The 16,698-nt window shown below is 48.1% G+C and overlaps 1 protein-coding gene across 1 annotated transcript in view; it reads left to right on the forward strand.

Moving 5' to 3' along the window:
• Positions 1–559: 559 nt before the first annotated feature.
• Positions 560–16,698, forward strand: part of LOC126540381 (venom metalloproteinase antarease-like TserMP_B) — a 46,698-nt gene continuing 30,559 nt past the window's right edge. The window contains exons 1-2 of the mRNA XM_072286744.1: positions 560–918; positions 5,389–5,438. Coding sequence (XP_072142845.1) covers positions 830–918; positions 5,389–5,438 — 139 coding nt within the window. The 5' untranslated portion in view covers positions 560–829. The remainder of the gene's footprint in view (positions 919–5,388; positions 5,439–16,698) is intronic.

Consider the following 16,698-nt stretch of genomic DNA (forward strand, 5'->3'; position numbering starts at 1 on the left):
ATGGCCAATAAGAAACAAAAATTGCCTCATGCTTTATTTGTATAACACTGTTTAAAAACTTCATGAGCGCCTTGTTACGCAATAATAAAAGGAACGGTGGGCCTGTTAACGGATCCTTATAAGAATGGGAAGAGAATAAATTCAGGCTATCTGTTTTCGGCACCTAATGCGGTTTTGCTACATCATAAACAGGAGGCTAAAAGGCGACAGAAAAGCTGCGATATTCGAGGTCATTAAGGTCATGTTTATCAACAAAGAATGCACGCAATACTGCAACGCGTATTTTGCTTCGCTCTGAAGAAATCTTCCACTAGCTCAACACGTCTACAAGCTTGAAAATGATCCACACACGAAATCTAATTAGCATTCCTGCATGTTCTGGTTGTTCAACGTTGGTATTATGGACATCTAGTGCAGTATAATAGCGAAAACCAAAAATCTAAACAAATTTTGCAAGGAATTATTTTGATTTTGCTCATTCCAAAATTAAATCAAACCGTAAATGTGCCTCTTTGGCACCATCAGCTTAGGGGAACTTTCAGTCCTTTCAGGTATGCCAACACTGCAGGCTATCACGCCCGCAAATATAAAGTAACAGGCTCACGACGCGATGTCTGGCCACAATGAACGAATGTACCGTGTAGTCTTCTTCGCCATTTGTAGGTGAGCCTTCGACTGCAGCAGCTCGAACCTCCCGCTCGGATAGGATTAACAGTAATCGAAGGACTGCAGGTAATAAAGTCACGTTGGAGTTCTTATTTTGTCATTAACAGTACTCTCTTTGCAGATCGTACAACCCTATTTACAGCTGTATGTAGATGGAAATATCATGGTAGATCAAACCTTGAATCAATTAGGCCAGTATGCACACAAGAGCCCAATATCGAATAGGTCTGATATCACCTATATGGTAACAAGGTAATAACTATTAACCACATCTACTGCGTAAAGCAGTGTTATCTTTAGTAACGCAGGCAAAACGAAAGCATTCCTTAATTTTGGTTATTGCTTCTGGCGAACTGAGCAAATATATATATATATATATATATATATATATATATATATATATATATATATGAATATGCGCTCTGCAGTGACGTAGCCAGAAATTTCATTCGAGGGGGGGGGGGGGTCCTCACCTTGCCCCCCGGTCTCCTCCTTACAAAATTTGTCCACGAATGAGATAAATGAATAATAACTGCACTGCCATTGCCAAAGATGCTGCGAACGAATTCTTGGGCGCTACGCACTGTCAATAGAAGTAAAATATGTATTAAAAAACAAATAATGCACTCGTATTTCTCAAAAATTGTGTGCGAAAAAACTGATGTGAATGCTTGCATATTCTTTGTCTATTTAATAAGTAAAGAAAATATCACATGAACCTTAGAACTACGTCAGTTCGAAAGCAGCGAAGCAGTGCGTGCCGCAGAAATGAAGAATGTAAAGACCATGAAATGAACAAGTTGAGGACAAATGTTTTAATGAAACTTTATCAGGCAAGTAACTTGTTTACATTTTTGTACATATGCGACGGCCAGGGAAAAATTTTAACGACGCTTTCATTTGTTGCAATGTATTGCTCAGGAGCACCTGTCGCCGGTCGTATTGGGAGTAATTGCACTGAAATTATACTCGCAACAGAGACCACATATAAAAAGCAAGAGATCTGCAAAATATACGAGGGCGAGTCAAATGAAAGTGAGCCAATACGAATATATGACAAACGAGGTACTTTACTTAAATGTAGTCTCCATGAGCATTTAGGCATTTGTCCCTTGTTCCACTGACTAATGAGTCACGTGATTCCCGTCTCATAAAACTCCTTGGGTTGCTGCTTTAACAAGTCTGTAATTCACTCTTTCACATCATCGTCTGATACGAATCTGGTTCCCTTGAGCTGTTTTCTCAATTGCCCCAAAAGGTGGAAGTAGCAAGGCGACAGGTCTGGGCTGTATGGTGGATGTTGTAGCGTTTCGTTTCCCACTTGAACTTTGCCAGTTTTGTATTAACTACATCAGTGACGTAGGCACGGACATTGTCGTGGAGCAAGATGACCCCATTCATCAATTTTCTACGTCGTTTGTTCTTGATTGCGACACGCAGTCTATCCGGCGTTTCACAATATCGGAAACGATTGATAGGCTCTCCAGGGTTAGCAAATTATATCAGTAATGCCTCCTGACGATCGAAAAAAGTCAACAACTTTCCGGTAGAAATGGTGGCCATTACTTTCCTTAGGAGTGGTCAATTCAAATATTTCCTCTGTTGGCTTTGCCATCGTGTTTCAGGCTCGTTGTAGTGGCACCGTGATTCATTCCCGGTCACAATAGCAGAAAAGAAGTCATCAGCCTCACTGTGATACCGGATCAGATGAGTCGAAGCAGCGCCGAACTTCTCTGTCTTGTAGCGACGCTTTAAAATCTTGCGCATCCATTGCGCACACGAAGCCGATAACCGAGAGGTTAATGAAATATGGCTTGAAATGAACCGTGTCTGATGTTCACATGCTCTGTCAGTTTATCGATGCTTATCCTTCGTTCTTGTCTAATCAGCTCGTCAACCTTTGCGATTGCGTTGGGTGTGATTGCACGGTGGCTCTGGTGCGATTTTCAATCGTATTTGGAACTTTCACGTCCTTCTTTGAACCGTTTCCTCCAACGCTTCCCAGTGGCCAATGAAATGCAATGTTTAACGTATAGGGCAGTCACACAGCGACTAATTTCTTTTGTGGAAACACCTTCAGCTGTCGAAAACCTCATGACACCATGCTGTCCAACTTTTTCAGCGTACATTATGTCACGCAATCAAGTTCAACCCAGTTTATGAGAGCATTAAAGAACATTTATTTCACACCTCCGTGTCACTTTTCTAAACGAGAGATGGCTGTGTGCTACGCGCATGCCTCGCAGATAACGAACGGAACCATTACTGCGCGGGGTTGGTTGGCTCACTTTCATTTGACTCGCCGTCGTACTTTAGAAATGCGAAGACACAATGGTATATAGAAATATGAAGATGCAGCTTGATATAGGGCAAAAAGTGTCTCTGGAAACAAAGTTCAACGCAAGTATACACAAAACCTCGCAATAAGATATTTAAATATAAGGATAAGTCTCCAATAAATCTACATATCTAAGAAAAAGTCGCGGTAAATAATGGCCAAACAAGGCAAATAAACATGCTGCGCAATCACCGATTTGCAGATTAACGAATCCTAGCGCCCAACCCTCCTCCCCCAATATATCGCGTGCGACGGAAGGCGGCAGGCTTTATTCCCGCTTTTCTCTCTTGCACCCACAAGACTGAGCCACCATCGTCAGCTCACCCACACCATCCACACCCTACGCTTTCACTCGCACATACAGCATGTGACGCGCGGTCACGGTGTTATGCCCATTCGCCTTTGTACGGAACATGAGGGCGACAACGACGACAGGAATGCGCCTGGAGTGTCCATTGCTATCGCAATAACATAATACGAATATCCGGCAGCTGAAGTGTCCCGGGGCTAATTACTTTCCTCAAAAGAAGTAACAAAATCGAACTTACACCATGCGACAATTCGCTACGCCGCAACAATGTCATTTTTTTTTGTGTGTGGGGCAGGGGCACCGAAATGCATAAGCGCAAAGGAAAGCATATTCGTCACATTGCTTTCCTCGCCACAGTGTATATAGGTGGGCTTTTCTTAAGGGGAGAGGGCGTAAGGCGAGTGGGTGCGGCTACGAGTGAAGGTATGTTAGCGGTGAGGGTGTCGAATTGAGAATAACGGAGTGCTGTGCACAAGGCCAGGGAGACGGCTGTCTCAATCACGGGTCAACGCCCGTATGTCAGCCGGCGTGTCAACGTCGTGCACTGCAGCCTTCTATTACCTGTTTCAGGTAATAGAGAAACAGGTAATAGAGGGCTGATGTACACGCCATTTACACGCCGGCTGACGCACGGGTGTCGACACGTGATTGACAAACGGCCGTGTCCCTGGCCTTGTGCACATCACTCCTTTATTCTCAATTCGACACCGTCGCCGCTAACGCACCTTCACTCGTTGCCGCACCCAACCGCCTTACGCCCTCTTTCCTTTAGAAGAACCCCACCTCTATATGTTGTGAGGAGCAAAGCATATGTCGCCTCGAAGAAGACAAGTCCACTTGTCGAAGCGTTGGCTCCTGCTTTCACTTTGTTCTCATTTTGCTCATCGTCTTGAATTTCCGTCTCTTGCCATTCCCGTGTTTCCCTTTGTATCTACTAAGCAAGATACATACTAAAAATAATCAGATATGCGAAATGTATGGCCGTCGAATAGGCATTATTTCCCAAAAAATCAAAAGCTTTCTTTGAACAGGTATTCCACTACAAAAATGTAACTGCAAGCGCTACAGTTGCGCGTGCCGGGCTGCGGCCGCCGATGTTCCGGGCTAGTTTCAGTCGTCGCTCTCAGAGTCAAACTCTGACCAAAAAGCAGCAACCTCAGACTCGCCGCTGCTCAATCCATCGATAAAATCAGCAGCAAACGCCGCGTAATCACGATATCTGCGTTCTTTCAAAGCGCGCGCTGCTCCCGGAGGCGGCCAATCTTGCTGCCCACTGACGATCGCGAGGCTTCAGAGCGTGCTTCGAAACTTCTTCCTGGCGAAAAAAAAATCGAACTGCTTTGAAAACAAAAATATAGTTTTCCTCCTTCATGTCCGATAGCGCAGTGGGTGCGTGAGTGGCATGGAAGGTCTCCCAAGCGGTGTTTCAAACCATCGTTAGTGGGCTAACGATGCCCAATGGGCGCGGTACGGAAAAAGGCAATAATGCTCGCACATATCATTAATGAAGAACTTTGAGTGTAAGCAGCGCTAAATAGTCGCCGTAATGAAGCGTTTCAGTAGTAGAAATATTTTGGGCAACTGAAATTTCGGGTCAGGCTAACAATTCAATTGTATTTAAAGCAATTACACTTGCGTCGCGATGGCATATGCCTTACAGGTTTGCTCACCTGAAGTAGCCGTTTAAGTGGTGCTCATTAAAATGTATGCAGTGTTCGTAATTAGTTTTTTTTTCTGTCAAACAGTGGCATCGAATGAGGCAGATCATAAGCAGTAGAACTCAGATTAGTTAATTTGGGGTTAGGATGTACCTTGCTGATGTAGATGACAGAGGAAACTTCAGACATCTGGCGCAGGCCTTCATTTATATGTGCTTTGAACAATGATCGTGGTGAAGGCGACATTTGTGGTACGTTGTAGTGACACACACCTATTGTCAAAATCATAAAGATTCACTCATATTTTACATAACGTACATCTTTACAAGAGACGCTTTTGTTCTGGGGTACGTAGAGGTGCATGAAACTATACGGTGCCGTCCAACAATGCAGATTTTTTTTGTTATCTTTTTCAGCCTAAGTCTCGTGAAAATTAGAGGAGGGAAACATGCTGGTTCTACTTTAGGTAAGTAAGCCAACATTGCAACACAGCTCCTCTCGTGTTACATATTCGGAAGATTAATTTTAGTACACTGTAAAAATCGGCAGCACGAAACTAGTTACAGTGTTGCCGTGGTAAGCACAATGACTGTTTTGTCTTATCATTGGCTGAACTATTTTTTTAACTTCCGTGTTTTTTAAACCTGGGACACGTGGGCACGGAAAAAAGTCAGGGGAGATTTTCATGAACTTTCACAGAAGCACGCCACAGACAACTTTCTCAATTGAGCAGCTAGTTCGGCCCTCCTAACGTTATAATCGGCACCAGTGGGCACAAGGGCAGTGACCGGGCATTTGTCGACCTGAATGGGAATGCCAGCGGAAACAGTTTCATTGTCGACAGCATGCGGCTGTGAAAGAGTATCGTCGGTTGTCAGTTGGCGTCTCGGGGCAGGAGGATATTTTGAAGTTCGCGTAACAGTGGCCCCAAGCCCCGGGGCCGCTGTTCTAGTTTCTCCGGTGTGAGCTTGGGGACCTAGTATATCAACCTCGAACACCATGAGTGAACGCCAAGCGTTGGCCTGATGATGCAGAACGTCGAGGAGACGGATAACGGGACTCACGTCGTGGAGGAGCCGGGGACTGATGGCTCGCCAAGTACTCCAATATTGCTCGGGGACGCTCACCCTTCCGGGGACGACGTGCATGTGGGCGAAACCCAGGAAGGTCCATCTGCCGGTATGCGCACTCTCGATATATGTGATCTGCTTTACTACAATGGTAGCAGAGTGGTCGATTGTCAGAAGCGCGCCACACACTGGATTTCCGCACGTTTAGACTTCGGCTTCCGGAACACAGAGGGCTTGAGAAGTAGTGTGTCGTCTGTTGCGTGAACGGAGAGAAGAAATAGCTGACTGGCGGCATAGGAGATATTAAGGCTTCGGCGTATGACAGGAAAGGGACTGCAGCTGGTGGCACGATCAGCGGTTGTGCCAGCTGCTTGACCTCTTCAAGATATATATCAGTCAGAGCAGTTACGTTTTGCAGCTTCTCATGAACAATACAGCGCACGAGCTCCCTCAGAGTCGTGAAATCAGTCATTGCCATGGACGACGAGAGACATGTAAAGTTGCTTGGGCACTCGTATTGCGATGCTCCATCGTACTGCTCCATTGTAGTTTCACTGAGTAATACGGCTACGGTACCCGGTGGATTGTACACTCGACCTGCGAACCACTGCTTCTTCACGCCTCGCATCAACAAGCGTACTCTATTTTCTTCTGTCATTAAGGGATCAGCTCGCCGAAACAGCCGTGAGATGTCCTTAGCGAACATGGCGACAATCTTATTTGATCTCTGATTCCTATATTGAGGGCACGTTCTGCTTGCTCATTCTGGTCCTAATTTTCGTAGGTATTTCACAGCTGGCTACAAAATTCTTGCCAGCTCGCCAAGCTCGCTTCATAGTTTTCAAAGCAGATGCGCGCCGGGTCCTCGAGGGTGAAGTAGACATACCGGAGCTTCTGGTGGTCGTCCAATTTGTTGACACTAGCAACTCCATTGAAGTGATCCAGCCCTAGATATTCTCGAGAACGTCACCATGAAACGACCCTGGGGTTTTCGGCGTGCTGAAAATCCACGGACGAGGCGGAGTGGTAGTCTCTCCAGTCTGTCTAGCCGTTGAATAGGTAGTCATCTTTCTCAACTGGACTGAGAGATGGTGCTGTTCTGGTGGTAGTCCTAGTTGTCGCCGGATGCGCCGTAGGCCAGTGTCGAAGATGTCGCGATAGTTGTTGGAAGTTTCCTCTTGGTCGCAGTGCTTGCAACAGATTACCCAGCACCTGCACCAGTCAGGTTTACTGTATATATAGCAAGAACTATTAAATTTGTTCTAAATAAATCACCGAGATCAGATGCAACACATTGTTCTTGTTCCCTAGTGAAATGGCGCAACCCACTCTGGGGAATCGGTCATGAATAGGGCCGTGAAAAATACGTTATCAATTTTTTTAATAATTAGGTTGAAAGAAATAGGTATCTTGCAGATAGCATTTGAAGTGTCTACTGTTACGGATATGAATAATCAATTATCTAACTATTACGTAAAGCATTTTGTAAGCATAATAAATATTAAGAAGAATTCTAGCATGCAATTATTTTTGCCTCACGCAGAAAGATGCAAAGGGCTTCACAAACGTTCCTTTGGCTGTAAACTAGTACGGTAACCCCGAAGGAAAGAACTACAGGAAGTGTCAATTTCAAGCCATGCTGTTGAAATGGTTCTTCTAAAAAAAGACTCGCCTGCGATACTACAAATCGCCGCGTTCGTCGCAAGCTGACACCAACCTTGTATGCCGTGAGTTTATTTTTTGCCACTCCCCGCACCTCTACAGCTCTGAAGCAGTTCCAACGCGGCTGCCCCTGCCGGGGCCATAGCTGCCTTGGCGTGTTTTCTGCACCATGAACCAAGAGCGTGAAGCCACCAGCTCTTCCGAGGCCCATGTTCTAAGCCGGCGTGCAAAGAGCATTCGGCTAATTCACCGCTCTACTTCGATGGAGAATTTATCTACCGCAACGTCTTTTTCCAACGAGCAGGAGACGCAATCGGGAACGGAGAATGCCGCCGCGCGTTCTTCGGCAACAACGAAGACGCCCGAGGGCGATACCGCGGAACTGGCCACCAATCCTATGGGGACCAGTTTTCCCTCCCAACAACGAGAGGTGGACACTCCGACCGAGAAAATGATGAAGGAAAATGCTGCCCTGAGCATTTACGACGACAAAAGTGACGACAACGTAGGTGGCTGTTGGAAAACAGACATACATAAGCAACAGGTCCGTCAAACGCACGCTAAGACGCAACCCTCTGAGAACATCTTGGGCATTCCGGACGCCTCTCACCTTACCGTAAGTACGCCAGCGCAGTCGGAATCAGAAGCTGCCTCGACTTCCTTTGCACGATAAAGAGATAATTCTGCGACCTCACGGAGGACTTTGTCTCAATAAGTGGACGCGCACAGAACTGGCCAGTGTTCTATGGAGTGCAGTCGGCTTGACCACCGAGGATCATCAGGGCATCATATTCCGCCTGCGACCTCAGCAGCACTTGGCAATGATCAGCACACCCCAGTCACACATGGCCGAAGCATTGCACAAGGTGAAGGAGGGGAACCTTGGTCAGCGGCGGGTCTATCCCATCGCAACATATCTTGCGGCCCCAGACAACTCATGCAAGGGAATTGTTCCTGGTGTTTTGTCCGGTACCCTGTCTTCCAGCTCCTGGAACTCAAATACTTCAAGCACGAATGATTGGTCAGACCAACGTTCCGTTGGTAACATTTGAAGGACCTAAAGTGCCTCGCTACGTGCGTTTTTATGGTTCACAACTCCACTGCTACCCCACACGCCCACGCCAACTGGTTTGCAAGATATGTCACAAGCTCGGCCATTGGGCTGATTATTGTTCTACGCCGCAGGTGGTCATTTGCGCGAAGTGCGTGACTAACAACCCTACCCCGTCGCATCCTTGCTCCCCACACTGCAGGTCCTGTGACGGGACCCACCCTACAAAGGATCCAAACTACTCGCGGCCTGCTAAGGCAGACACTGAACAATGCTTGGGTGCGGAAAGCTCTCGAGAAAGAGCAGCGTGAACTCCCAACGCTCCAGCGATCGGACCACAAACCACAGATACGGGGGAGACCCGAACGTCACGCCCACAACGAAGGAGACCGGACAAGTACCGTCGGAGACATGTTCGAAATCCCGTCGCAAGTTGGGTGTTTTCGCATTTCGCCCCCATCGAAATGCGGCCGCCGTGGCCGGGATTCGATCCCGCGACCTCGTGCTCAGCAGCCCTCCACCATAGCCACTGAGCAACCACGGGGGGTGACGCCAAATGGAGCACCCTCGAATAGGGATTACGGAGCAAGTCAAATTATGTTTAGAGTGCACTTTCGAACGCAAGCAAGTTCCTGAGCTTAGCGGTTACCAAAAAGGCGGGCTTTCCGACTTTCAAATGTGGGCACCCGGCGCCCGCATTCCTATGCATGACCTCCTGCTTCCTCTCATGATGATGGTGGAGCCGAGCAACTAGTGGGGTGGCAGTGGAATCGGCCTCTTTCACGGCGCGACGGCGCATGCGCCCTGCCCTAGCGGATTAGTCGCGAAACGTTTTGGAAGGGACGCGCGCGCGCGGCCGCGCGCCGGGAAGTCTCCCGAAAAAAAAAGAAAAAGCGCTCGGACGCGCGCTGCTGCAAGCACTTGTGCCGTGTACCGCGTTGAAACTCTACTGGTAGCTCGCCGTCGGTGCGGTGCCGAAAACGTGCGTAGCGTAAGACCGCAACTCCACTTTAAAAGAAAAAGTGGCCAGGGCATCGTCTGAGTTGTCCGAACTGCACCGTGAGCCAGGTAGCTGCCGCCTTTCATGAATGGCTCGCTAATTTAAGGAACCACCCCTGCGTCACACTTAGGCGACACTTAAGTACATCACGTTGCTGACGAAGTCTTTTTTGCAGCGTCGGCCCTCACTTGCTGGTAGTGGCCGGCGGTTCCTGACTGCACGTACTCGTAAGGAGCGGCAACACTGGGTCGATACGAAACCGAGAAGACGCTCACTCCAATGATTGACCGACTATTGTGCGTCACTGAAACCTTTTTATCATACCAGGTCTACAACGACGCAACCGACGAGCGCGAGTTGTACTGCGACAGGCTTTCTTGTCGAAGGCACCGCCAACATCAGTGTGCCGACCATCGTTCGACTGAAACCCGCGCGTTCGGCCGTCGAACCGACAACACAATCGCGACAATGTCTTCGCTCGTATATATAATTAGTCGTGCTCAAAATGAGCCAAGCACGCCTACCAAGTTGAAATGCACAAGCTTTAACCCTCTCAAGCCGTGCCCACAAAGTTTGAGCCAATGTCGATCATGTTCAGCGGAGATTAACCCTTTACTGCACCTTGTTGCATTTACGCAACATTCTGATGAACGGCGTTAAAAACCGAAGCAAAGTCAGTTTGGAGCTGCCTGTACACGTTGTTGCATATCCGCAACATTGGTCTGTAAAACGCGCCACCTTGTGCTGCAGTCTGTGCTAATCCTTCGCATATTCTACCAAAACAAACGTGGCGGAGGCTGCGCGCGCCCGCGAGCAGTGATAGAGGCAAGTTTTACAAATTGTAAATGTATTTCTCCATAAGACAAAGCGCAAAAAAAATTCTTACGCTATGCTCCACATCCTTCTGACTCTGTAGGTTCAAAAAAACATTGTCATTTCGGAATAGTTTGTTCCTGGCGACAGAACGTCGCTATGTTGCACAAATGCAACAACGTGTACATGGTTTGTTTTCTTCGGAAAAGTGAAATGGCCCCAAAACGCCGGTATGGCCCAGCAATTCCTCCTGATAGTGAAGGCAGTGACTATTTAATTAGTCACGACAGCCACGAGTGTAAGTCCGTTTCGATTCAATATGTGGACAAGATGTTCTCTGATCGAATTTTCTTTTTTCTTTTAAAAAGTACGCTGTGCCTCCGCACGTTACCGTGTCACGTCGTCACGGGCATAGCTTTACATCTGCGCTTCGATGTTCTAGATTTTGACAATAACCCGAAAACACTGCATTGTTTCCTGACTGCACGGGAATCTGCATGATGTACTGCACGAAGTGTGGGGACCACCCGTGCTGCACAAGCATGTACAAGTGCTTCTCTTTGTTCCACACTAAATCAGAGGTGCACCAATGATTGTCTCGTGCAAATAAGCACCTGAGTACGAATCGCACTAAATCTATCTTTTACTTTCAACTTCTTCTTTATTTGCACATTGTTGCAAATATGCAACATACCCTTTTTCAGCAAATTGAAACCACAGACATTCGCTAAAGTAAGTTTCCATGGGAGTACAGGTATAGTTATGCTTCCCTACAACTCCATGAATAATATTTTGAGGAAGCAAAAAATTGTGCAGTAAAGGGTTAACCTGGCGCCGTCGGGTTCGTGCACTCGCTACCGGCGGACCGGAACTGAAATGTAAGCAGTTAGGTCGAACGAAACTACTTTTATAGTTCAGTTCTGGCCTTTGCGATTTGAAATCAACTACGCTTCACTTCGCACGGCGCATGCTCAATAAGCGATAAGCGGCGAGACGGCGCTGTGCGAACGACTGTACGTCACCGTACCTGTAGGCTTTCAGCCGCATTCGCTACGTATATGGGTGGGCCTGTACGTGTTGCTTTGCCGACACGTTTCTCAATTTCAGAGATGCGTTGTCTGCCTCTGCGTCAAACGGCAAACAAGAGACGGTGTATTCGGTATACAGGAGCATAAACAACCGCCTCGCTCATTTATACCAACGCCGTGTGAGCGATGGCATCCGCGCGTTTTCGTGAGAGAACAACATAGCCTACAAATGAGCACTTATGCGAGCGCAGTTTTCTCTAATAATGCTCGATGTCACGCTAAAACTGTAAATATGATGGAGTTAAAGAAAAGCGACAATGAGCCAACAGCCCGTAATACATGTATCTGGATCAAATTTGCCCTTGTTTAAGTGGTTCGGCCGCTCATACTGACTCGTCTCAGGGTGTAACAACATGGCACATATGTGCAGACATGCATGTTTTGCAACATTTTGACACTATTTCATATCAGCGATCGACCTTTTCCACAGTATTTGACGATAACAACGACCTGCGGCTTTAGATGTTGATGTAAACAAGTGCACCGCTTTAATAAATCCGACGCAGAAGGCTGCGCCAGAAGACTTTTTGGCTATGCGAAACGTCTAAATAATGTGTAAAAAGAATACAAAAAGTGATGCCCAAGTGCAGAAATCAGTGACAAATTCCAAGCCGGCCGTGCCGCCAAACGGAACTCCGCGTGCCTTTATCGGCAGCACTGTTTGCAGAACAGCGCACTCAGGCCTGCTCACCTAGTAGTCATTGAGTGCCACATGGCTTCAGGAACGACATGCTGTCCCGAAGAAGCCATTAATAATGATTCGCGATCCACGCAACGCACAACCGACGCGCACTCAACGTGGGCGCAGGCACACAAATCAACCGGCGAAAGCCCCGGGACCCGTCCAAAACGTTTTCAGTGGCGTGCGGCAGAGGGCAGCACAGGAAAATGAAAGAGGCGGATTGTAGGGGATAACGTCAAAAACGAGGTTCCCTACAGCAGTATATCGTCACATCCACGAACCCTCCCGATGTCATCCTCTTACAGGAAGTCAATTGCACCCCTTCTTTATCCGGCTACAGCACGCTCCCGGGTGTCTCTCCTCTTGTAGGAGCCTTAGTTTCGAAACGTGCTACATGTCGAATGCATACGACTAACATCCCTCACCAAATATTGGAAATAATTACGCAAGGTAAACGCAGCGAGGGTCTGTTTATACTCAATGTATACAGTTCCCCCCGTTCGCTAGGCACTGTTTTCAGCACCTACTAAGAGAATTTGGTAGTTTTGTACGGGTTTGTTTGGTGGCCTGCGACTCGAACGCTCCGCATACCGCATGGGGTTACGTTAAATCGCAGGCTAAAGGGACCCGCTTATGGAATGCCATCTGTAACATGAGATACGCACTGCTTACCGACCCAGAGCACCCCACTCAGATAGGCAACAGCGTATCTCGGGATACCTGCCCTGACCTTACCTTCGTGCGCAACACTGGCCCAGTCGTTGCGCGCGGGCCTTTACAGGAGCACCTTGGTAGTGGCCATTATATTGTGGTGACCGCCTTGTCATTAAGGGTGCACGCAGGCGCGAGTGAAATGTGCGTATAATGAATTGGGCGAAATTCGGTGAACGCTGCCAGGGCTCACCTGAGGACCAGGGGTACGAACGCTGGCTTGACTCTCTCTCACAGGATCTAGAGGCCACCACGTGCGCACTGAGAACCACAACCGAGACACCACACATAGGCCCGCATTTACTTCATCTTCGGAACGCCCGCAGTGGGTTGACACGACGATGGAAACGACAACGCCTCAACCGCAAACTTAGGAAACGTATAGATCAAATTACACGGGAATCCCAGGAGTATGCAGAGACCCTTTCGAGGAATAACTGGCGAAGGTTTTGCGATCGCCACTCAGGCACATTGAGCACACCAAAAACGTGGTCGATTCTTAGCTCACTCACAGACCCCACCACAACAAAGGCAAAAACATTTTAACAGCTGCGCATCCTAATGCGCGAGTACAGGGACGATGTCTCGACACTCCTCAGGGAGCTAGAGAAGCATTTCATACCCAAAGGCCCGCCACCGCAGTACCCTGACTATACGTATGTAGGCGAAGCCAAGTAATTGCTCGATGCAGACATCACATCTGACGAGGTGCGGGTGGTCTTACAGGAACAACGCCGCAACACCACCGGGAGCCGACCACATCCGATTCGCCACCCTTCGTAACCTCAATGACGCGGATATTAACCTCCTCACCCATAACTTCAATTATTGCTGGCGCAAGGGCACGCTTCCCCAAGTGTGGCCACATGCCGACATTACACTGATCCCTAAACCGGGCTAACCTGTAAAGGTTCAAAACTTACAGCCCATCTGTCTAACACCCTGCATTGGCAAGCTCATGAAGCATGCACTCTTGCGGCGTCTGCAGCCCTTCCTCGAAGAAAAAATCATTCTTTTCTCACTCTCAATTCGGATGCCAAGCTCATCTGTCTGCCAAAGATGTGCTTTTAAATTTCGGGAGGAAGTCATAGGACCTCTGTCGTGCGCCTAAACGAGAGCACTCATCACCTTAAATCTAAAGGTGGCATTCGACAATGTTGAACACGACCTCATCCTCCGCAATGTTGCACATTCGCACTGTGGAAGTCGTATGTACAAATATATCCGCACATTTCTTCGAGATCGCATAGCCACCGTAGGAATGGGACTGCATCAATCCAGTGCGATTCGCCTTGTACGACGTGGAACACCGCAGGGCTCAGTTATTTCCCCTACTCTATGCAATATTGCGCTCGCAGTGCTCCTCCGGCTACTCGCCCAGATCCCTCATGTCTCCCACGCAATTCATGCGGACGACATTACTACCTTGTCGACACGGGGTTCCGACGGAGCCATCCAGGACCGACTGCAGCAAGCAGTCGACACAGCCTCCGAGTACGCGAAAAAATACTGCTTAAGATGTGCCCCGCAAAAGTCGGAGCTCACAATCCTTCGCCCCCGTAGCGGTTCCTCTACTCCCCATCTCTCTGTGCACGTGGATGGCATACCCCTACCACAGTTTCATCGGGCTCGCATCCTCGGCCTACACGTCCAAGCGGACGGCAGGTAGCTATACTGTTGCCCTTCTATACAGAAAGATTGAGCAAATCCTGCCCATGATCCGGAGGGCCCCCAACAGGCGCTCGGGCCTTCGAGAAGAGGACCTGCTGCGCTTGGTGGAGGCATCCGTGATCAGACGGCTTACATACCATCTCCCATTTGCGGTTGACCCAAGCTCAACGACTTCGCATACACGCAATGATTTGCAAAGCGACGAAGCTGGCCTATGGCCTCCCGAACTATACTTCCGCACGCCGTCTCCTTAACTTAGGGACACATAACATACTAGGCTAGCTACTAGAGGCACATTGGGTCAGCCATCACCAGCGCATCCTGCTTTCTCCTACGGGCCGCCATTTTCTCACACGGCTAGGATACTCTGTCCCACACCTTGAGTCTGAAACCCGTCCAACGATCTTGTCGTCCGCGATACGCCAAGCACTAAGTATTCATCTATTGCCATGTAATATGCACCTCGAGTGTGACAAAGGACGGCGCAAAGCCCGTGCACGATACCTTGGCCGCATGATTGCAAACATCCCGGAAACACATACCTCATACATGGACACATCACGCACTCAAGAGGGCTATACCTCGGTAGTTTTGGGCGGCACCGCATCCCTGAGAGAATCCCTGAGATGCGTGGAACAAATGCCGCTTACAGAGAAATCCTCAGTGTTGCTCTTGCGATTCGATAGGCCATCCGTGTTCCTGAGCAAGTATATATATATTGGCGTACTCGCAACAGGCATGCCGGGTGTTCCTATCAGGACATGGCATGCCGAGATCGGCACACCCAATTCTCAAACAGATCCCGCAAAATTCGCTAACCACACCTCCCCGCATCCACTTACTCTGGATCCCTGGTCATATCTTGCTGGCGGGTAACGAACGCGCACATGCGGTTGCCCGAGAAATTTCCCTCCAGGCGGCTTGACATGGTGACGCGACATCGTGAGGTGATACAAAGACATCCTCCGTCATTATACACGCATTCGTCGCACCCACGGCGCACCACCGCCGTCCTTCTCGCGAGAGGAAGCAGTGGCATAACGCCAGTTACAAACCGCAACTTTTCCAAATCGTGTTTCTCTCAATAAATTCTACTCAGACTGTTAAGCAGATCGATGCGCTAGCTGTGGCAGATCACCCACAATCTTCCACGTCACAGTTGAGTTCACTGAAAACCTCTTTCCTCCCTTGCCAACTCTCCTTGACTCCCTTGGCAACAAAGAGCTGTGGGACGATTCCCTCCGCGATGGACCTCCGGAGGCCCTCTGAGCTGTGATACAACGGGGTCGAAACATCGCCGGAATCCTCTTAGGGACCCTCGAATTAGGGTTCTTCCAACGCTGCTCTCTCCGTTCAAATATTAATAATAAAGATGTTTTACTCTCTCTCTCTCTCTCTATCTCTCTATCTCCCTAAAAAACGTTTCCGTTGAATAATGAAAAGGTGTCATACCAAAAAGAAGTGTTGCAGAAATTCACTCACATTGCATAAAGGGAACAAGGGCGATGTAGCCAGACCAGACCTGTGGAAGTAGAAACTTGATAAGGGACTCGACACCATAGTGTTGCAATAGTTACTTCAATTTACCTAGAGGAGCACCAATTGTTGTTCCAAAGGAAATTGAGATGCGAGAAATCAGATGTTCTCAACGATCATTGCACGAAGAACTGGCATTGTTTTATATGTAGCAAGCGTTTTTTAAAATTTCCGTACAACTTAAAAATGATCATCCCGTATATTAGTGGCTACTATATAGTCCACTCAGCCAGCACGTCATAGGAACCGATATTCAGCGTTCGTACTGTTTCTGCGTCCTCGTGATGCAATAATGAGGACGCAGTCACAATTTCTGCGTCACAGTAATGCACAAACTGCCACATCAAAATGTTTCAGGAAGGTCTTTAGAGTGACGATATTACTTTTCTAACAGCATGTGGAAAATTCCTGTTTGTTAATTTTTTATTCACGTCGCGTCGCA

Source organism: Dermacentor andersoni, chromosome 3, assembly GCF_023375885.2.
Source record: "Dermacentor andersoni chromosome 3, qqDerAnde1_hic_scaffold, whole genome shotgun sequence".
Classification (NCBI taxonomy): domain Eukaryota; kingdom Metazoa; phylum Arthropoda; class Arachnida; order Ixodida; family Ixodidae; genus Dermacentor; species Dermacentor andersoni.